This window comes from Camelus bactrianus, chromosome 12 (genome assembly GCF_048773025.1).
Source record: "Camelus bactrianus isolate YW-2024 breed Bactrian camel chromosome 12, ASM4877302v1, whole genome shotgun sequence".
Lineage (NCBI taxonomy): Eukaryota > Metazoa > Chordata > Mammalia > Artiodactyla > Camelidae > Camelus > Camelus bactrianus.
Window position 1 is genome coordinate 66,785,800 of NC_133550.1, and position 24,329 is coordinate 66,810,128.

Sequence of the window (24,329 nt, forward strand, 5' to 3'; positions counted from 1 at the left end):
TTCTAGGTTTATTAAAATAATTTATTTCTTCTAAAACTAAATTTAGTCTCAAATAACCTAGTTTCACTTGATTTACAAATTCCTATTCTGGAAGGACTATAATTTCTACTTCCAGCCTGCAAATTCCTTAACTTACAGCTTACATTAGTTGCTCAGTGCAGTAATCCTATGCCTACTCTGGGGTTACATTCCTGAAAAAATACCTTGGCTGGCACAGTTGGGATCTCATATAAAATCAGGGGCTGGAGGAATTTTTAAGTAGCAAAGAAGTTCCAGAGTTATAGAAAACTCTGGGTTAGAAAAATAAGGAATTCTCTGGTATTAAAATTTTGTTCTGTGGGATAATTCATCATTCCACTGAATCAACTCCAACTGTTTCAAAAATACTGTTTCAGGTTATAAGCTGCTAAGGTGGATATTCCTATAATTCTGTGTTATGCAGATTATGCATATTTTTAAAGTTTCATTGGTATGAAAAGTAATATACTTTATACTTATAATTTTATTTCTGAATGGGTAAGATAGTCACATAGTTCAAAATTCAAAATATACAAGAGAGTAGAGTAAGAAATTTCCCTGGCATCCCTGGCTCCAGCACCGTTTTCCTCTCCAAAAGTAATCAGTGCTATCAATCTTTTATGTATTCTCTCAGAAATATTTTTGCATAAACAAATACACACATACATTTCTTTTCCCCATTTCTTACACAAATGGAAACATACTACACATTAGACTATGTATTAACTTTTTTAAAAAACTGAATCTCAGAGAATGTCTCATACCTGTATGAGATTCATTCTTATTTAAGGTTGCATAGTGTTCCATTGTATGAATGCACTATAATTTTATTCAACTAGTCTTGTGCAGATTGTTTCCAATTGTTCCTGCTACAAACAATGATTCAATGAATAAATCTTATTTGTATATCATTTCATATGCATGTGAGTTTACGTGTATGTGAGGTTCCTAAGAAGTACAACTGCTAGAACTGTCCTTCACAGAGCTGGTACAAATTCTCACCCCCACAGCAGTGATGGAGGGGCCTCTTTACCAATAAAATGTTAGCGAACTTTTTGATGTTGATCAATCTGATAGAGGAAAATAGTATTTCAGTGTAGTTTTAATGGGAATTTCTCATGCTTTAAGTGAGGGTGAATTTTCATTTTTAAGAGTAATTGTATTTCCTTTTATCAAAGTAAGTTTGTTCATGTACTTTGTCCATTTTCAACTTTATTTTTGTTCTTTTCCTTAGTGGTTTGTAGGAAATTTTGGGTTTTTATTGAGTCACAAATATTTTCCCTGCTTTGACATATCTTTTGATTTTTCTTATGGTGGTTTCTGCCATGCAGAAATTTTTATGTTTATATGAATTTATCCATCTTTTGTAGTTTTGGGGTTTTTTTTTTTTTTTTGGTCATATTGGAAATGCCTTACTGTCTCTGACATTAAGAAAAATTTTTCCATGGTTTCTCTTATTATCTTTATAGTTTCATTTTTTTACATTTACATTTCTAAACCATGTAGAATCTATTCTGATATGAAGTACGAAGTTTAGATTCAACTAACTATATTTTATTCCAGATGGTACCCATTTTTTGAACTTACTATACCCTACTACATTTTTATTTTCTCTTGTTTAATGTGTGTAATCTTTGTAAAAATGATCTTTTCACAAATTACCAGCTAGTTAATGACATTTTTCTGGGTCTGCTTTTTGCTACTTCATATTAAACAGGTAAAACATAAATAGATCTTGCTTTATATGTTTTAGAGTAATAGCCATCCAGCCTATGGGACAAGGAAGCAGATAATTGTTTCTTTCCTCAAGAAAAATGGATGAAATAATTACATGTATTGAAAGAGACTCTAGATTTTACAATTTTGTTACATAAATTTTAAAAATATTTTAAAGTTGAGTTATCATAAAAATCTTGACGACCGAACTACTGACAACAAAACTGCTGTGATTTATATTATGTAGTTTATATATACTGTATGTAGCTTACAAACTAACCAAAGCATCATTTTGTGATGCAATTTTCAGTGTTTGAATAAAGAAAATCCTAAAACATATGAAATCAACGGAAAAATATCAAGTCCATGGAAAACCAAGAGCACAAATTGAAAACATCAGATGATTTCTGTGAAAATTTGACATCTATTCAAATGTTTTATGCATCCTAAAACAGAGAATTTTTTAAAGTGGAATAATAGTAACGGGAAGAAGATAAAAGTCCCTGGAATATACTTAAGATAAAAATACGACAAATAAAGCTGATTAAAATTCTGAAATAACAATAAGAACAAAATATAGCGTGAAGGGGTAAGGCATATTACTATGAACAAGATACAAACCATAAATATATGTTGAACAAAGGAAGGGTTAAGTACAGTCTTATCATCATGTGACTTCTTTAAATTGACCACACAAATTTTAAAAAATCAACTTTACAAAATCAATTTTACAAATATACAAAAATCAATTTTAGTATGTTAATTAGGCAGCAAAATAAGGAAGACACCTTAGTAACTCACTTATTTCACCTGCTTAAATTCAGTATGTAAAAATCAATGACTGATTACTAAGACAGTGATGGTATTATCATTAAGATTATCACTGATAGAAGTACTAAAATGCATGAGAAGTTAATTATATTAGACAAGTCAATACACTTAATACTGGAATATTTAATACTGGAAATTCCTCTCTTTCATAAGAATAACCTGTTTTGTGTTAGTTTGCAATTCTGGACATTCCAGATCAAATGTGTAAATTGACTAGTAAATTTAAAAATGACTATTCCTCTTAAAGACCTATTTGCCAAGTACTATTTTGCATGTTATTACTTATTTTAATCCTGTAACTTCTATAACTCTAAAAAATAGGTACTATTATTTCCCCAATTTTAGATCGGAAAACTAAAATTAGAAATTTTAAAACTTGCCTAATGTCACACAATTAATTACTAAGTCGCATCACTGGTCTTACTACATAGTTTACGCCTTTAGGCACTGTGTTATACTCATCACAAATACAGTTGTTTAAAAAAACTATGTCAGATAACTTGAGAAATTTGACAGTGCTTAACTAAATACAAACTCTATTTTAACTGAGAGTAAAACAATATTTTAAAAACCAAAATTATTCCTTTGAGAGATTAGCATTTAGTAACTCCATTTCACTTATGCTATTTCTATAACTTCAAATGTGTTAAAAGGACAGTATCTCCACTAAGCTATGGCAGAATTAACCGAGAATGTAAAATAAGCACCTAAAATCTTCCCTGCTATTCAGAAACACATGTACTACATATGTAAATACAAAGAAAAGCTGAGATTCAGCAAGGACATTTTTTGTATACAGAACAGAAGAAAAGAACAGCTTTAGGCTATTACTACAATAAATCTAACTTCCAAAATATGATTTATGATTTTGGGAAGTGTTATAGAAATTAATTCTTTAAAAATTCACCTGAACGTTGTAAAAACTACTGAAGCCATAAGCATTCTTATGTTTTACGTTAGTTTTCCTTATATAAGAGAACATATAAAAGCACATATAAATATTTGTGCGTGCGTAATATGTTAGTCTTATAAATACTGTTTTAAATTATCCAAAAGTGAAATCTAAGCCTCTTACTTTCCGTCTTTCGGGTCCACCGAATGCAATATGCCTTGCTTCTTCCACAGTCTCACAGACAAGGCCATTTCCACACACAAACTGAATAACTTTCTTCAGCTGAGGAAACTGAGTCTTTATGACATCAATCACCATTTTACAGCCTTTAATCTCCCTTAATCTTTCATTGATTGGCTTGATCTAAAAGGTTTAAAAATACTTAGTGTATTAAAATAAAAACCAAATACTCACTATATTCTTTTTCAAAAAACATACATAAGCGTGACAACAAATGATTAATAGTATGCACTCACATACAATAAACATTTGACAAGATCAATATCCTGCAACTGGCTTGCATAATATTTTTTTAAAAACACAGTTCATAAAAAGCCAGAAGATATAATTTCCAGATTCAACTCTGTCACTAAGTAGCTGGGACAAAGCAATGCATGAGAAGCACTTCATGCACTCAAAATCATAAAATCTAGTGGGAGATAATACCCATTTATATACTTCCAAAGGAGTAGCACAACTATATGGGACTCAAAAAATCATTTTAGGTTTAAATGATCAGGAAAGCTTTCAGATCTTCTTTGACATGACTTTTAAGTTGGGCCTATAAAGAGATCAAAACACATCTATGTATAACTAAAAAAAAACAGATCAAAACACATCTATGTATAACTAAAAAAAAACAGTAAAACAAAGCAAAACTCCTGTGTGTGTATGTATACATATGTGTGTGTGTGTGTATATACATATATTTATATAAACTTATATGTATGGAAGCAATCTTAAACAGTAACAATAAAGGAATTGGGCATTGAGAAGAGATAGGGGTATTTCCTTTACACCTGATACACTTCTGTATTATATTTTTTAAAAATGAGTGTGCCTTGAAAAAATCTTAAGCACGAAATAAGTAAAACAGGATTTTAACAGGTAGGTGAATTAGGTTAAATAGTTTTTGTATGGAGAAAGTATAAGCAGAAGTGTGAAAGCATCAAAGGCAAGTCCGGACCATTAGCACCCAGCTAGCATTTGCTGAGCCCCTCCTATGTGCCAGGCACTCCACATGTAATGATTCCTGGCAATAATCCAGCAAGGTAAGGACTAACTCCACCACTTCACAGATGAAAAAATTGAAGCTCAGAAAAATTAAGAACAAATCAGTGAGAACTAATTAAAAGGCAGGCTGAAATTCAAATTCAGGTCAGTTCAACTCTAGGGCATGCGATCTTAACCACTATACACACTGCCTGCAGTTCAAGGACTTGAAAGCTGAGCCAAGTAGAACATTTTCTTTAATAGGCAGTGAAAAAAATCACTGAAGGATCAGTTGTGATAATGACAGAGTTCCTGCCTCAGAAATTTAAACTCTATATATTCTAAGGCCTTTCAAAACATACCTCAAGACCCCAAATTTAGCTTGCTCCACCAAGAGCTGACATGTATTTACTGGACCACATATTTACAGTCGAGACCCTGGGTTGACATTTCACCGACAGAAAATATGCCTTAGCCATGTCCTATACTTTGCTACAGAACAAAATAAAATGCTGCCTAGTAGGCAGACTGGCACACTGTTGGAGCAATGTCCTCAAAATCATCAAGGTGAATTATGGCAAAACTAGATTAGGAAGAGATGATATGAATCAAGAAAGATAGTACCTGCTAGATGGTACTCTTTGCCTGCCAATACGTTAACACCAGCCATCTGAATGCCTGACTAACTGGCATGCAAGCTATGATTTTTTTTAATCACTACCACAATCTCAGGTAACAAAGACATGCTTTAAAAGACAAGATTTTATCACTACTAAACGTTAAGGATTATAAATTTCTTACATCAAGGTAATCTAGAGCAAGGAACGTCTCAGGTTCAGCTCTTTCCTCCTTCAGAAATCGAATACAATCTTTTGCTACCTTTTCAGAAGTTACAACAATGGCGACCATGTACCGGCCAAAAAGTTTAGTAACAGCTAGCTGGTATTTCTTGTGAATAGGATGACACAGGTCAAGTAGTCTTCCAAACTTAGCAAGTTTCAAAAAAGGAGAGAAAAACAAATACATTAGTGATGAATATATAATTCATTGTTTTCTAATGTAACAAAGCAGCATAGATCAAAGACTAATTCTATAAAAATTATAAATATCATAATTTAACAGAGTCTCATCCAAATGGACATAAATTTCATTATGAAATATCCATTTAGGTGTATCATACTTCACTTAATAAAAGATTAATAAGGAAGGACTAGTCATACCAGGGTACTAAGATATTTTCCAAAGCTACAGCAATTAAACAGAATTCATCCATTCCCTTCTTTATTGAATAATACTATATGAGGCACCTACTACATGCAGGTACTGAACTAGACACTGGTTAAACAAAAAGAAACAAATACATATGAGTTTGCTTCTTGCTAGATTAAGAGATACTATGTAAGCATTCTCAGGAATTAATTGATTTATCAGTTTGCCTTCTTCAGAATGAAGAACAAGCAATGCTATACTTTGATCTTTTTTTTTTTAAAAATCCTCGACTGTTGCCATCTCTGAGGTTTATAGCATGTTGTAGTAAGGTGCACATAGCCTTACCCCGCCGACATTATCTAGAAGGCAAGACAAACATTTAGGAGTCAGAAAGTCAAGAAGGATGCTGTAAAATTACAAATGAAGATGAGTGGCCAGAGAGGTAGGAGGAAAACCAGCAGAATGTGGTATTAGGCCAACCGACAGGTGTTTCAAACAGTGGAAGTGGTTAACTGTGTCAAATGTTGAAAACAGGCCATCATAAAACAAGGACCACACAGTGTATATTGGTGCTGGTCATAAGAGAGTGAGATGCCAGACCCAATACTAAAGGACATAATTCTGTGAAGGTAACAGTCCAACCATCAGGTTAAAAACTGCTATATTTGGACTAATGAAATACACTAGTAATACTGGATGGACAGTCGTATTTAGGGAATAAAAATTTATTGTTTCAGTAAAAATTCATACTTTTCAAAAGTATGTCATTAATGTCTACTGAAAATATATTTCTAAAAAAGCTGAAATAATGAAGAAAGTGAGGTTTGAGGCCAGAAGTCCACAGGGCACCAGACTACTTCATGGCACCCTTTGTGTCCTTTGGGACTACTGGCCATAACTTGGACTTTCTGTGTAATATGTTCATGTCAACGTTTCTCTCCAATAATTATCTGTCTATAGACATGACATTTTACCCCAGTTATTTATTATTGTATTTTAAATATAAATAATAAAACACAAAACTTACAGATTTCTGAAATACTACTGCTTCCTAATAATGGTAAATTTTCATTTCCAAATAAGAAAGTTTAGCCTTTTAATTTCAATTAACTAGTCATTTCTAATTACCACAGAATCTGGGTAAAGTCTTTTAAGGTGTTCCAGAATCTCTGCTCTCTTTTGTTGACGTCTTCCCTCATGGGTATCAATTCCAGCATTTTGCAATTCACTTCTGATAAGATTCAACTCTTCATTAACTTCAGACATTCTTGATTTTGTTTTTTCAATTTCATCCACTAGGGCTTCCTCTTGCTCTTTTTTCTCTTTCAAGCAATTCCTACATAATAATAATACATTATATAGCAAAAAGGAAAAACCAAAATTTAGGAATTACAAGATACAATATACTCTGGTCCGGCATTGCAGAGGAACAGAATAGTTCTGCATCAATTTGAAATGATGAAAAATACTATAAAATAAGCCTAGCACTAAACGTGGGCAAAAGAGATTCTAATCATTCTTTATTGATTCAAAAGATACATATTTCTGGATACTGAAAAATAAAGGATAGATCACTATAACCAGAGCAATCATTAAGAGCTTAATAATAAGCAAAAGCCAATTAAAAAGAAATTCTTCGTGGTAGAAATACTTAGGTCATGCTAGCTTTCATGACGTAACTTTTATCATAAAATATCAATACCAAAACAGAATTTTAAGTTTCACCACTGTTAAACATTTATATTTTCAAAAGTTAAACATTAGTGGTTAAGTATAATTCTTAATTATCTATAAAGAAATTAAAAAAAACAATGGAGGAGTGAGAATATTATGATACAGCAGAAGCATTCATCTGATGAATAAATATACCACAAATATACCAGACCCCTGAGATATAGGAAAACTAAAAGGAATTTTAATATACCTACATGCATGTTTTTGTATACTCCTCCAACTTCTCTATTCGTTTTTTATGATCCTCTATTTGTTCTTTTATTTGTTTTAGATTTTCCTAAAATAGGAAATGAAACCTGAAATCAATTACAACTCTAAACAAATAAAATTATTTTTCACTATATTCCTAGAGCTTACTATAATAGTAAAGCTGTAAATTTGAAATATATCATACATAACCATGTGAAAATTCTCATAAGAGCAAGTTTTTTTTTTTATCACTTGTGATTTCTTTTTTTTTTTTTTAGGTTTTTTTTTGGGGGGGGATGGAATTAGGTTTCATTTATTTTAATGGAGGTACTGGTAATTGAACCCAAGACCTCATGTATGCTACTACGCATGCTCTCTACCACTTAAACTATACCCTCTCCCACCATAAGAGCAAATTTTAATTTTGAAAAGGCACTATGGCATAGAGCGTTGAGGTTCCAAGAATCAGTGTTCAAATCCTGGCTCCACCATTTACTAGATAGCTGATCTCCAGCAAATTTACTTTGTTAACTTCAAATTCCAAGGGGATCATTTTCAAATATCTATATATAGTTCTTATTTACCTCTCAAACTAACTCATTCAATAAATATTTATTCACTGGCTGCCATCTGCTAAGAACTAAAGATATAATAATGAACAGGACAGAGTCCCCGCTCTCAAGGACTAAGGCCAATGTAGGCTTATGGGAGAGGACTTGAAAAAAGTCTTGCCCCTTTCACTTTATCACTAAATCCAAGGACTGTGCTGGTTTCCAGTTCGTTTATCCTTAACCTTCCCCCTGTCTAATTCATCTTATGTGTTACAGCAAGATTAATTTGTCTTACTAAGTGATCTAAAACCAGAAGTGTGGAAGAGTAAAAAATATAATTCTTTTTCAGTATACAACACCAGGAAGGAGAAGAAATAGCACAGTTTTCAGGTGGAAAAGGACAAACATATATCATGAAGATAATGTTCTCATTTTACTCATTTATCACACATATTCACTGAACAAATATCTACTATGCTAGGTGCCATAGTTATAAAAATGATCAAGATGTAATTCCTTTCCTTCAGGAACTCACACATTTTGAAATCAGAGCTTCCATATTGAAATTCTGTTATCTCACTTAAGAATTCCATTCAAAGAGGCAAAAACAAGATTAGCTAACGTCAAAGACCACATTGACCTGCCTCCATCTTTACTCTGGCCACTCCCAGGGCTTATGTCAGGTCATGTGGGCTCCCTCGTACTCATGACTTCACATGCCAGGTGGGTCTCTTAGGGTCCACCACCTGTTATGCCAAGGGCTTGGAAGAAGATTCAGACATGGCTTTAGTTGAAGAATTGGCGTTACTGGAGAAAATGTAAAAGGCCAGGGACATCATTACACATGGCAATGGTCAGGGCCTGGATGTCCTATTGGGCACAAAATGGGGGATAATCAGACTGCCTTGGTACCAGGCATTCTGGATTCGAGATGCCAGCTGATCATGCTAGTCGTCCAGAAAAACCAACTCCTGTCCAGCACCTGGCAATCTTGGGATCTGTGGAAAGTAATAGCCCCTGCCACATAGAAACCACCATTCCTGTGGGAAACTGAGTATGGGTACGTATTTTTTCACCTCTTTCCACACTGAAAAGTTATTTCTTCTTCTATCAGTGTTTCTGTATTTAAAAGACAACAGAGATTCAATCACTCAATGATATGTAATAAGTACACGGGAATTAAAATGGACCATACCACCCGTGGCAATCTACAGATTCACTGCAATCCCTATTAATATACCAAAGGCATTTTTCACAGAACTAGAATAATTATAAAATTTGAATGGAAACACAAAAGACCCTAAATAGTGAAAACAATCTTGAGAAAGAATAGAACTGAGCAGTACCATGGTTCTTGAGTTCAAACTATACTACAACGCTACAGTAATCAAAACAGTGCAGTACTGGCATAAAAACACTCATAGATCAATGGAACAGGATACAGAGCCAAGAAATAAACCCACACTTATGTGGGTAATTAATCTGTGACAAAGGAGGCAAGAATATACAAGGGGAAAAGACAGCCTCTTCAACAAGTGGTGTTGGGAAAACTGGACAGCTACATGCAGAAGAATCAAACTGGACTACTCTCTCATCAAGCACAAAAATAAATTCAAAATGGATTAAAGACTAAAATACAAGACCTAAAACTGTAAAACTTCTAGAAGAAAACATAGGCATAGGCAGTACACTCTGACCCTGGTCTTCGTAATTTTTGGATATGTCTCTTCAGACAAGGAAAACAAAAGCAAAAATAAACAAATGCGACTAGATCAAACTAAAAAGCTTTTGCACAGAGAAGGAAACTATCAACAAAATGAAAAGGCCGCTTACTGAATGGGAGATATTTGCAAATAATATATCCAATAAGGGGTTACCATCCAAAATATACAAAGAACTCATACAGCTCTGTATCAAAAAAAATTTTTTAAATGTGCAGGGGATCTGAATAGACATTTCTCCAAGGAAGACATACAGATAGCCAACAGGCACACAAAAAGTTGCTCAGCATCACTAATTGTCAGGGAAATGCAAATCAAAACCATAATGAGCTATCACCTTACATCTGCCAGAATGGCTATCACCAACAAGACAACAAGTAAGTGCTGCCAACGATGTGGAGAAATCCTCATGTACTGTTGGTAGGAATGTGAACTAGTGCAGCCACTGTGGAGAACAGGATGGAGATTCCTCATACAATTAAAAATAGAACTAACATATGATCCAGCAATAAGACTGCTGGGTATTTATGCAAAGAAAACAAAAACACTAATTTGAAAAGATAAGTGTACCCCTACATTCATAGCAGCATTATTTACAATAGCCATTGTGTATGTATATGTACACACACACACACACACACACACACACACACAAAATGGAATATTACTCAGCCATAAAAGGATGGAATCTTGCCATTTGCAACAATATAGATGGATGTAAAGGGTATTATGCTAAGTGAATGGGGCAGACAGAGAAAGATGAATACTGTATGATTTCACTTATTATATATGGAATCTAACAGAAACAAAACAAATGAACAACCATAAAAAACATAAACAGAGCTAGAGATACACAGAACAAACAGGTGTTTGTCAGAGGGGAGGCAGATAAGGGGAGGAAGAAATAGGAGAGATTAAGAGGTACAAACTTCCAGTTGCAAAATAAATGAGTCACAGGTATGAAATGTACAGTGTGGGGAATATAGCTAACAACTATGTAATACGTTTGTAAGGTGACACAGCATAACTAGACTTACTGTGGCCATCAGTTTGAAACGTATGGAAATACCAAATAACTACATTGTGTAACAGGAACTAACACAGTGTTATAGATTAATTATACTTCAAAACCAAACAAACTCATAGAAAAAGAGACCAGATTTATGGTTGCTAGAGAGGCAGGAGGGTGGGAGGGAGAACTGGATGAATGCAGTCAAAAGGTACAAACTTCCAGTCGTAAAATAAAGAAATACTAGGGATATAATGCACAACATGATAAATATAATTAACACTGCTGTATGTTACACAGAAAGTTAAAAGAGGAAATCCTAAGAGTTCTATCATAAAAATTTTTTCAAAATTTCTTTAATTTTGTACTTACATGAGAGAATAGATGTTCAAACTATTGTGATAATCACTTCATGATGTAAGTCAAATAAGTATGTAGTATACCTTAAACTTAAACAGTGCTATATGTCAATTATATCTCAATAAAACTGGAAGGGAAAATTTTTTTTTACATTCATAAATGTTTAGTCAGACTCATCAAGAAAAAAAACAAAGAGGACCAAATAAATAAAACCAGAAACAAAAGAAGAGAAGTAATAATAGTAATACAAAGGATCATTAAGAAATTACTATGAACAATTACACGCCTATAAAATGGGCAGCCTAGAAGAAATGTATAAATTCCTAGAAATGTACAATCTCCTAAGACTGAATCAAGAAGAAACAGAAAATATGAATAGCTCAATTACCATTAATGAAATCAAATTAGTAATTTAAAAAAACCCAACAAACAAAAGTCCAAGACCAGATGGCCTCACAGGTGAATTCCACCAAATATTCAAAGAAGGGTTAACCCCTATCCTTCTCAAACTATTTCAAAAAACTGAAGAGGAAGTAATGCTGCTGAACTAATTCTACAAGGCCAACATCATCCTAATACCAAAACCAGACAAAGACACCATACAAAAAAGAAAATTACAGGCCAATTTCACTGATGAACATAGATGTACTTCAATTCCCACCACCTAGTATAGGGAATAAGCTATATTACTTTCTATTTCCAGATCATTACAGTTATAGAACTATGAACTATAAAATGTTAAATAATTTAAACATGTAAGTTTGATATCAAGTACCAGACAGTCTATAATTTCTTAAGTAGAAATATATTCAAATGCAGAAGAGTACATAATGTTAGATATTATCAACCTTGCATGTAACTAACCTGGCATTTAAAACCATAATTTATCAAGCAATTAAGATGGAGTCTACTGCGATATTGTGCTATATTACGGTGTACTCACCAAAAATCATGCAATATTTCTCAGTGTCAATGTTGTCGAAAATAATCACACAGAAAAACAGGGGGAAATGGATGAATTAAAGAGAACCTAGTTTAATTCTCACACTAAATTTTAAAAAACTTAGGATTGAGCATTTAAGGGAGAAAACAAAGTACAAATAAGACTTTCCAGAGATGTGTAAAGATAAATGTTGTCAATTTTTCATCACCTCCAAAGGAAATGGTTTTCTCAATTAACAAATGTTTCCACAGATTAGAAAGGGTAAATTTACTGAAAACATATCTTTTAATATACAGAACAGTCTACTTTCTGGTATGATAGAGGAATGCACTATTCTGATTTATCTAAAATCTCAGGTAACAGAAAATTAGCAGTCAAATAATTAGAATGGAAACAATACCCTAAATTGAGCTGAAAAGAATTCAATATTGATGGTTCCCAAATCTTTCAGTGGTTCAGAATTACGATATGAATATCAATTCTTACTGAACTAAGGCTATTTGGAACAGCATTTAATAGTCTGATTGATATAAAAGGTACTAAAGCCTTTCTTCTTTGTATACATTTCATAGCCAAATGCATTTTTCTTTCAATTCAGAATATGTGCTACATATTTAGTATATGTTTGAGACCTTTTTTAAAAACTCTAATTTTTACTACACTGAAGTAAATAAACCATGGGGTATCAAAAGAAAGGACCTTAATCTCAGAGAGGTTGTGGAGCACAGCCAACCACCTGCCTCTTTCCCCAATGGAAGGGAATGAAGGCCTCTGGGAACAGACCCCATGGATTGATGCCCAATGACCTACAAGGTTATTCTTAAAGATTAACTGACCCATCACAGTGACGTTACACAACCCTCTAGGCATCAAAGATGTCTGGAACAAATTTGAAGATTTGAGGCCAATAAACTCCAGCCAAATTTAATTATATATAAATCAGGAACATCAATAGTTCACCCTAGATATGTATAGACACATATGCTCATATATTACATACATGGGATAGTTCTGAAGGATGCATAAGAAAGTGTTAACAGCTATGGGTGTGGACTCTCTAAGTGGGAGTGTGGAGTGGCTAGAAGTCTTCTCTTCATATTCCTTTGCAAATTTACCATATGCATATATTACTTTTTCAATAAAACCTAACTAAAAATTAAATACATAAAGTTATGAGAAATGTAGACATCAAGGCAGAAAATTTAGAAAAGAAAAAACCAGGATGAGAACAAAATAATAGTATCTTCCTCACAGTGGTTTGAGGATTAAATACATTGGGTTTATGGCAGTGATGTAAACATGGCATATACATGGTATGTACAAACAAACACTACATTATAATTATATTGTTGTTATCCCTGGAAGATGTCAGACCCATTTCTAGAGACGTACTTCCTAGCCCTCAGTTTCTTCATTTGTACCCTACAGCAAAAACCTAACTCTATGGTATTATTGTGAGATGTAAATGAGCTAATAAATGAAAAGTGTCTGGCAAAGTAATCAATAAACTTTTTCTCCCCTAAATTCCAAATATATATATAATTTAGAACATTTCTCCCCCCAAAAAAGCCTAGAACCTTTCCCCATTGTGATTCTTGTTAGAAATTGTGGTCACATTTTTAGGATGGCCCACAAACTACATAATATATGGTAAACTATTGTTATCGTTGAATTGTCACAATATTTTTACAGCCCAATTCTCAGTCTTTAGAAAAGATCACGAGACTTAAGAGGGAAAGGTGCTTAGTGTATTACCACATTCACTGTCATCTTATTCAACCTGCCATCACTATGAGGTAGACATACCTATCCTCGTTGCATAAATAAAGAAATCAAAGCTCAGAGAAGTGAAATGATTTAATTATAGCAACACAAATCAGTGACAGAATAAGACTGGCTGGAAGCCAGGTCTGCCTTACTCTAAGGCAGAACACTATAAAGTTGGTCTTTTTCTGTTATTTATTTATTTACTTATTTTAATTGAAGTATTGTCAGTTATGGTGCATTAATTTCTGGTATACAGCACAGTGATTCAGTTATATGCATATATATACACATATATTCCTTTTCATATTCATTTCATTACAGGCTATGTAATGCCTTGGGCGGTTATAGATAAGCAAGGAAAGGTCACTTCTGATGTAGACTACTAAGCTCCTCTTCGGCTATGCCCCTAATGTTTCCAAATGACTTTCCATTCACCTGTATCATGATATTTACTTGTTTTTTCCCTTTGTCTGTCCTCCCACTAACCTCACTGGACTAAATTACATGTAAGAACAGACAATATCACCTGCCCACGCATATCACTATATAGATGTGACGAAGATGTTTACTGACAACAAAAATGAAGGCACTGTCTATTTACACCTTAGACCATGAAAGAGCACAAAATGATACTAAGCAGCACAACAGGTAATCCAGAAATCTTAATTAATTCCTTATGTCTGATATAAACCCATTTATATACTGAAAAGTCAATACAAAAAGGGAATAAAATTTCATGGAAAATAATTCTAAATCATTATTGCACAAACCAAGGTACCTGAACTTCTCCATGCCTCCTCTTTTCAAATGCCAGTCTTTCTTCATCGGCCTTCTGTTCCCACCGTAGTTTTTCCAGTTGTTGGGTCTTTAAAGCCACTTTCTTTCTTACTTGTTCCTTAAGTTCTTTATAACGATCCAGCTGTATAAAAGGCATTTAAACATTGCTACCTCACTTAAAGAAGCATGAGAGGAAATTCTTTATATCATATCCTTTACTAGCAGATAACTAAACTTCTCAAAAGTACATTTTACATAAATTAGATCATAATTGGCCATCTTCTCCAGCTAAGGAACTGTGAACATAAAATAAACATTGTCTTATTTAAAATTGCTTAGATAGATCAATAAGGTATTCAAAACCAACTCTATAAGGTCTCTGTAAGAAATTCTTAAAAGAGAAAGCAGATTAAAACTCATTAATAATCCAGAAGCAAGAGGAGTTCAGAGAAAATTACATCTTCTTTCTATTTATATAGTCACAATTATTTTAGTATATATTTTATGATATAAGATTATCATAAAATTAATGGAAGAGATAAATGATAGAAATTTCGTTGAGAGTATAATTAAAAATTCTCAAATACAAATTTTTGGATTATCTACTATCGATTTATTATAATTAAAGCTTATAAACTAAATTGGATATTAATTCATTACTTAACATTTTAAATCATCTTAAGTAAATCGATTTCCTTGTCAATTAAGTGATCATGTCTCTTCAAAGCCATATATTATCTGACTTTTAAGTTTTTACAACATTCGTAAGAAAAAAAAGACTACCTTACATGTGAATATAATTTAATTACCTAAAACATAAGAATATAATTTAATTACCTAACTTTTATTACAGAATGATACCATGTGTCTTATTGACGTAGTTTCTTTAATTAGCTCAAAAATGTTACGTCATCTAAACTTATGAAGGAAAAAAACCTAGAATAAAGATTACATTTAGATTCTAGATACATAGCCTGAATCTAAATCCCCATAACTTAAATTCTGAGGACAACACTTAAAATATCAGAAAGAGATGTTATCCTTTAAATTTTTTCTAATGAAAAGGAGAAGCTGAAACGTAGAAACATGGTTTCCCACACGTTGACTTTTTCACCTGACTGGCTTCTAGTTCAATATCTCGCCCTTTATGTACGGCTTCTTCCTCAATCTGCTTTTCAAAACTTCTCCATGCAACATCTAAATCAATCAGCTCTGTCTCTAAGGCTTTTATATCATCTTCCTGTTTAGAACATTGTTTTTCACTGTCCTTTATTGATTTCTTAGCCACATCTAATTTCTTGAGGTGGTGAGAAGTGTTTTCCTTAGCTTTAATGTATTGAGGCCTCTTCTGATTTAAAAGTGCTTCAAGAGATCTAAAAAGAAAAATAAAGTTTGCTTTAAAGGAAATTAAATTGTATAATATATAAAGGAAGAAGTTCTTTTGATTAAATTATACATTTGAAAAGAAATGCTAAAAATTGACTTTCAGAGCTAAGCGAATCAGTGATTGCCAGACGTTGGAGGGAGAACTGAATAGGTAACACACAGAGAAATTTTTTAATGGTGATAAACTACTCTGTATGATACTGTAGTGGTGGACATATGACATCATGCATTTGTCAAAACTTCTATGGTTTTACAGCACCAAAAGTGAACTGTAATGTATGCAAATTTTTAAAAACCACTTAGGAAGCCAAGGGATCCTAGATGGAATACAGAATGTGACAAAAGAATTAACTGTATTAAAAAGTTATGAAACAACCTTACTGAAGAAGGTGGAGGGGAAAGGTGCTAACCGAAGTCACTTTGGAAATGAGTAGAGTTTGTAAAACTAAAAGCAAAAGGAACTGTACATAAGCATTGTACTCTAGCAGATAAAGCTGCTTCCCACAAGGATATGGGTTAACAATTCTGATACCACCACAAGTAATTACTGGAATTGAACAGTTAAGCAAACAGATGGGAGAGAGTGGAACCCAGGTTTCCTACTGTTGGAATGGGCAGTTACAGATAAGCAAGAAAAGGTCAACATCAACAGCAATATCACTTGATATTATGATATATTAGATGGTAAGTCATATAACATATATGATATGTTTACATCTCTGATACAATGTGATGATAATGGCATTTTACCTCTATTATCTTCTTCCCCAAAACCCATCAACTCTTATCTAATTATGAGAAAACTATCAGACAAATCCTAACTGAGACACATTCTACAAAAAACCTGACCAATGCTTCTTAAAACTGTCAAGGTCACCAAAAATAAAGACAGTTTGAGAAACAAGCACAACTAAAAGGAGCCTAAGGAGACATGATGACTAAACGTAATATAGCATGCTGGATCAGAAAAACAACATTAGGTAAAACCTAAAAATATATGAATAAAGTATGAACTTTAGTTAATAATGTATCAATATTGGTTCATTGATTCCGACAAATATATCGTACTACTAATGTAAGATGTTATAAGTGAGAGAAATTGAGTGTGAGTAGTGTGGGAACTCTCTGTACTACCCTTAAAATTTTTCTGCATATCTAGAAGTATTCCAAGGCAAAAAGTTTATTCAAAAAATCAAAATGTTACTTATATTTTTATTTTCTCTATCAATCTACATAAAATCCAACTGTTAAAAACTTTTTAAAAAAAACCTCACTTTAATTCTTTTTCTGTTTGTTGTAGTTGTCTGCTCAGCATTCCATGTTCCTTTTTCTTGGCTTTAACTATGTTTTCATGACGAGAAAGAGACTCTTTCGTGACACTCAAATCCTTATTCACACGCTCTAACTCAGTGTTTAGAAAATGAATTTTTTTCTCATTATGATACAGTTGGAAAAGCTGTAGTTGTATCTTGTTTATTTTCAGTTCTTCAAGGAGACTCTGGTAACGTTCTGCCTATAAAATAGTATAATTCAACAACAGTTAAAAAGGAGTATATTTTAAGTTGACCTTGCATAAACTCAGCTTTAGTACCAACAAATGACCTCTAATGAATTTTTATTTATGCCATTAACAAATGGTATTCTTGTCAAGAGTAGAATTATTTGGAGAAGGCTTCTGTATACACTTCTACAATAAACTAGTAAACCAGTAAACAATTTTATATTCATGCACTCAGTTGTATGGTGGCAAGAACCATGAAGTGGCACCTGCTAACTGAGTCCTTACCTCATTTTTGTTTTGACCTCAGAGTCTGGCAAGCATTCCCGACATCAGCTTCCTCACTTGTAAGTTGAAGGAAGTTATATGACTTTTAAGGCCCCTAGCAACATTAAATTCAGTAATTCCAGGTAAAATTCCTTTTATAGGATATAATTTTTTCTACTAATAGGACTGTTAAAGTTCTAAATATGTAAATTGGAAGAATTTCCTTACCATTTGTACTATTAATAAAGAAAGAAAGAAATGTGATGCTTTGAGAGGAAAGCTCCTAATCAATGAAATATTCCAAGTAACAGAAAACAGCCATTTGCCACGGTGTAGTAAAAAATGAGGAAGTTGGACTATTCTAATTGTCCTTCTAATGTTTAAAGTCCTCCAACTCTACATTTCTGTAAGCTGTTTCAGCATATTATGAATACTACAGTTTACCTTTCACTGACAAAACCAAGGAAATATACACATGTAAAAATATGAACAGAGAAACATCACTAATAAGGAACACATCCACCTTTCATTTATTTCTTCAAATATTTATTAATCGCCTAGAGTGTGCCAGGCCCTATTCTGTGTGCGGAAATTGATTAGAGAACAAGATAGAAACAGTCTCTGCTCTTGTAAGTTTACAATCTTGTTATCCTAATGGGCAGGTAGGGAAGAGGCAATAAACAAGCAAACAAATAAGATAATTCCATACAGCAAAATATGCTACAAAAGAAACAAAACAGAGTAATGCAATGCTACCAGGGAGGGGATGCTAATTTAGATTGGGAGCGTGGACAGCAAAGGCCTGTCTAAGAAAATGGCTTTTTCATGAAAACCTGCATGAGAGTATCAACTGTGTAAAAAGTAGGTATACAAGTATTGAGGCAGAGGAAATAGAAGAGGCTCCAGGACAGAAGGGAGCGTGATATGTTCAATGAGTAATAAAGGTCAGTGTGGTGGGAGAGCGGAGGAAGTGAAAGCTTCTAGGGTGAACAAGAGGCGATTCAGCAGGCTGGATCTGGAGACTGGATTCCCAGTGCAGTGGGAAGCACTGCTTGGGAAGAGGTTTTTTGCAAGACAAAGACAGAAACTGATTTTCATTTGAAAAAGATTACTCCAAAGACAACCAACTCTCAACAATATACAAAGTGCTATACTAGGCATTGGGAAGGGCACCAAGAAATAACCCCCTACAGAACAGCATCTGCCAAGTGTGGCCGTGCCTCCTAGGGTTCCCCAACACCCTTTCATGGAGCCCCTGAGGTCAAAACTATTTTCACAATAATACTAAGATTTTATTTGCCTTTTTCACTGTGTTGACGTCTGCACTGATGGTGTAAAAGCCAACGGAGGGTAAAGCTGTTAGGCCTTAGCACAAATAAGAGTTAATATACAGAAGCTGATGTGAGAATTCATCAGTCTTCTATTAAGCCAGACATTAAGGAGATTGTAAAAATGTAAAATAATACCACTCTGCTAATTATTTAGTTTTATAAAATGCAGTGTTTTTCATAAAAATAAGAAATGTTATTCATGCTAACATGTAATGAGTTATTTTTACATTGATTATTAAAATACATTTTTTACTATCTCAGTTTTAATTTCAAATACAATAAATATCAGTATATGTAACGCACATGAATAGAAATTTTTTGGACTCCTCAATAATTTTTAAAGTGTTAAGAGAACAAAATCCAAAAGTCTGAGAGCCTCTGCCGTATAAGATTAAAAACTCCTCAAGTTTAATTTATTTGGGACAATCAGATACCTTTGCAGTTTAGGCTGTTCTACCTGTTTGAGAGAAAAAAAACCTCAACAGTGGAAAATACATCAAAAAGTTTATCTCTGATGAATATTGGGCTTTATTTGTCTTATGTTTTTAAAATAATCTTTTTAGTAATCCCAAACCAATACCTACAATTCTAACAGGAAGTGTTTGTACCCAGCACAGTTGGTTACATGACACCTTACCTCTTCTTTCTCTAATTTTGCATGTTTACGCTCTGCAGCTACATTTTTTTTCTTATTAAAATTAAATTGTGCATCTTCTTCAGCTTTCTGTAACTTTCTCTTTTTTTCCTCATATTCTCTTGCAAGCTCTCCTGAAGTGCTGATTTCCTCAAAAAACTGGGTTCTTTCTTTGGGTTTTTTCATTGAAATCAACTCCACAGTTCCCTTTTAAAAACAGTAAAGGATACCAACACATAAAATATAGTGATATATTTTCAAGATCATGACTCAAATAAACTACCACAGCTACTTACCTGAAAAACTAGACAGTTCCGTGCTTTGACTATTATTCCTATCTTTTCCAGCTCTGTGATGTAAAAAGAACGACTCACAGGATTATCATTAAAATGAAATTCTGAGCATCCCCCTAAAATAAAAGAATAAAGGCTGTTATAAATACCAGACATATATCAACAACTATGGAAAGCTTAATAAGATTTTTTATTGAAATAGCTACTTATGCAATAATATACATGTTAATATATGTATTTAATCAGTCGACAAATACTGAGTGTCTACTACATGCCACAGAGTATTCTACAGCAGTGAACATAACAAATGAAATCTGATCTCAAGGAGCTTATATCCTAGTAATGAAGACAGACAAAAATGAGATATGTAAGTAAAATAAATATGTGAGAAAGTGCTAAGTGCTAAGGAGTAAAATAGAGTTGGGAAGGGGGTATGGAGGTTCCTGTGTAGAAGAAAGAGGCACTGCAATTTTAAGTAGGATGGATGCAATGGTCTGAATGTTTGTGTCCCCTCTAAACTCAATTTTAAATTGAATGTTTGTTAGGGGCTATGGCGACAGTGGTTGAGGGGCTGGGGTAAGGAAAAATGGGGAGATGTTGGTCAAGGGATGTAAGCTTTCATTTATGCAAGATGAGTAAGTTCTGGAGATCTAATGTAAAGCAGTATGACTATAATGAACAGTACTGTATTATATTTTTCAAATTTGCTAAGAATGTAGATCTTCAGTGTCCTTACCACACACACATCTACACACACACAAGAAAATAGTAACTATGTGAGGTGATACATACGCTAATTAGCATGACTGGTAATTATTTCACAATGTATATTAAAACATCAGTTATATACTTCAAACATATACAATTTTATCTGTCAATTATACCTCAATAAAGATGGAAAAAATAAATTTAGGATGGTTTACTGTAAACAAAGTAGGTCAGGGACTCCGGCTAAGGTACAGACTTGATAAAAAACTCAAAGAAAAGTGAGAAAACTAACCAATGAAAATATCTGGGTGATACAGTGGTGAAATATTTAAATTACACATTAAGGTACAAGTATACAATAAGTATTTTTAAAATTATTTGTGACTGGACTTGAGGAAAGTTAATAAGACAGTGTTTATACATCAGAACCTTAGAACCATGCTCTAGAGGCAGAATGAAAACAAGTAACAACAAAAAACAAAACCAAGAAACATCTATTTATAGAGGCTCTGTAAACTCCTAGCATAGGTAGGAAATACACATATAAATAGGTCTCAATCTTGTTTATTCAGGAAATGCAGGGATTTCATGAATAAATCACAAAATACAAATTCAAATATTTCACTCAAGTTGCTTTCTGGTGATAGAAAAAACTCTGTACAAACCAAAAATACGCATTTCATTAATTAATCACTAGGAAAACCACATAAACATGTATACAAAAAGAACCTCAGAAAGGACTTTTACAACATCCCTGTCTTTGAGGTAGACTTTCTCCTTCACTTTAACCTAATAACCAGGGAGAAAAATGACCTTTGATAGTAAGGGAATTTGAATAAATATGACTGCTTAAAGAAAAGTCCAGTGAAGAATCAAACAGGTTCTATTACATGCTTCTGACATCTGCCACCCAAGAACAAAAAAGGAATCACTAATTCACCCTATCAGTGGAATAATAAATCACACCTTTCAACAAAAGGAAAAAAAACAGTTAATTCGACTTAACTCTTGAAAAATCAAATGACTCCTAAACAAGCATCTACCAAAAAATACCTCGGATGATCCTTGTAAATGTTTTCTCTTCTCCACTTTCCTCCACATATACGATTTTCACACTTGCAGAAGAAGAAACAGGTTTTCCAATATGCGCTCCATGAATAAGTTCTTGAATATTTTTCACTCTTAAATTAGCTATTTTTTCTCCCATTACAAAACTAAGTGCATCCATTACATTAGATTTTCCTGGGGAAGAAGAGAGAGAGAAAGACAAAGTTATTTATTCTTAATGATAAAACGAATCTTACCCAGAGCCAAAGAAACCAGGCTTCCAATGGAAGTAAAATATAGCAAATACACACGTCTAAATAGTCTATCTTTTCTATATTCAACATGCATGTGCCTGAACAATTCTACATAGGTCACTGGTTTCTTTTATACAGCTACGGTAGAGTATTAAGTGATCTAAATTTTAAACTTAAGCATCTAAGCCCCTGCTCTCTCATTATTAAGTATTATACCAAGGCAAAACACTTAACTTTTTTGAATTTTCGTTACTCCCATTTTATACATTTTATAATTAAAATCCTGTCTCCAGGATTCTCCCAAGGGCTAGACCTAGGTTGCTAGGATAGTTATGATTGGTATGAGTTGGTGGTACAGAAAGGTTCCACAGCACGTCCAAGCCTGCTGTCCTCTGAAAGCCCTGCTCACAAGGTTGGCTGGCATTGTGGGATCTGGCTTTGGAGTCTGGGAGGGTTTCTACAACTTTCTGATAAGAATGTCTGACTGTGCCTAAACAGTTTGATTTATGCTGAATACCTGCTTTCTTTCTAAGAGTCTGGAATTTTAGTACATGCTAGGCAGAGGTGCCTGTGTGACCATTCCCTAGTAAAACCCTGGGCACTGACTCTTTCATGAGGTTCTTTGGTAGATGACATTTCACATCTGTTATCACAACTTGTTGCTGGAGGAGTTAAGCCTGTCCTGTGTAACACTGGGAGAAGAGTCATGGAACCTTGTGCTTAGTTTCCTCAGAGTTCTCCCCGTGAGCCTTTCCCCTTTGCTGAGTTTGCTGTTTCCTTTCACTGTTATGAGTAACAACCATGAGTAAAACCATATGCTGAGTCCTCCTAGCAAACCACCCTAAGGGGGTAGTCCTGAGGACTCTGACAGGAATGGCAAATTGTTCTATTACCGCCACAGTTTGCTCTAAGACAATTTCCAAGGTGTAGCATCATTTCAGATACCACCACATCTAACTTTTTTTTTCTTTCTCACATTTCTTCCCCCATATCCACAAGCAATTTAAACTTCCAGTGCCAAAAGCGAGGAAAGTAACACTAACAAGAGAATACTGCCAGTCACTGGAAATACGGCTTAGTTTTAGAAGTTTATGATCTTTCTAAAAAGAACTAGAAGTGGCTAAATGCTGCAAATGTATTTAGCTAAGTCTCAGTTAACTAACAGGTATGAAACATGGCTTTTTTGGGTTAATTGATAACCTGCAGACTGAGAGCTACTGTAGACAGTTACATATATAGGACTAAATGAACATTCACTGAATTGAATTGAAGTCTGACAGTAACAGAACTAAATAGAAACTGGTTTTGGTCAATCCTTATTTAAAAATCTGCCTAAAATAAACACTTCCCCATCCAAATTCATTCATTCCATTAATTATTTTGTGTGCTAGGTCATAAAGATACGGTAAAAGGACAAGACAGATAAAACAACCCTGCCTAATGAAGGTTATAATCTATTATGAAAGTTAGACAATAAACAAAAAGATATACATTATAGTAAGCATCATGAGGAAATAACTGAAGGATGAGGGTAACTGGGAGAGGATGATCAGGAAGCATTTATTAAGTGCCACCTGCTAACTAGTGTTGAAAAGAAAGTAAATGAATGAACCAAGTTAAGTTTTGTTATGGCCAGATCAGGAACCTCCACTGTAAATAATCCAAAACCAACATCAGGAAAATAATAATTCTGAAAGAGTTAACTTCTAGGCTATCATCACTTGATAAAGATGGACCAAATATTCAAAGATATAAGAATTACCATATCACTCTCTCATCTCAAAACCTCAGTATTTACCACTCATTTGCCCTCTTATCAACCAGCTGCTAAGTCCCTTTTGATTTCAATTTTACATATCTCTTCCATTCCGCTCCTTACCATCCTCCCAGTTATTTGAGTCCTCCCGCTTCCCAAGAGCTTCCTAGCTGGACTTAACCTTCACTCTCTTGCCTCTTCAAATTCATTCATTCATTCTATAAAC

The 24,329-nt window shown here is 33.6% G+C and overlaps 1 protein-coding gene across 1 annotated transcript in view; it reads right to left on the reverse strand.

The window, feature by feature from the left end:
• The window catches only part of SMC1B (structural maintenance of chromosomes 1B), a 71,711-nt gene that overhangs the window by 37,903 nt on the left and 9,479 nt on the right, over positions 1 to 24,329 (reverse strand). Inside the window, exons 2-11 of the mRNA XM_010960158.3 lie at positions 22,100 to 22,288; positions 20,342 to 20,454; positions 20,049 to 20,252; positions 17,590 to 17,828; positions 16,044 to 16,302; positions 14,931 to 15,071; positions 7,807 to 7,889; positions 7,007 to 7,214; positions 5,471 to 5,656; positions 3,641 to 3,820 (exon numbers count right to left, since the gene is read on the reverse strand). Coding sequence (XP_010958460.1) covers positions 3,641 to 3,820; positions 5,471 to 5,656; positions 7,007 to 7,214; positions 7,807 to 7,889; positions 14,931 to 15,071; positions 16,044 to 16,302; positions 17,590 to 17,828; positions 20,049 to 20,252; positions 20,342 to 20,454; positions 22,100 to 22,288 — 1,802 coding nt within the window. The remainder of the gene's footprint in view (positions 1 to 3,640; positions 3,821 to 5,470; positions 5,657 to 7,006; positions 7,215 to 7,806; positions 7,890 to 14,930; positions 15,072 to 16,043; positions 16,303 to 17,589; positions 17,829 to 20,048; positions 20,253 to 20,341; positions 20,455 to 22,099; positions 22,289 to 24,329) is intronic.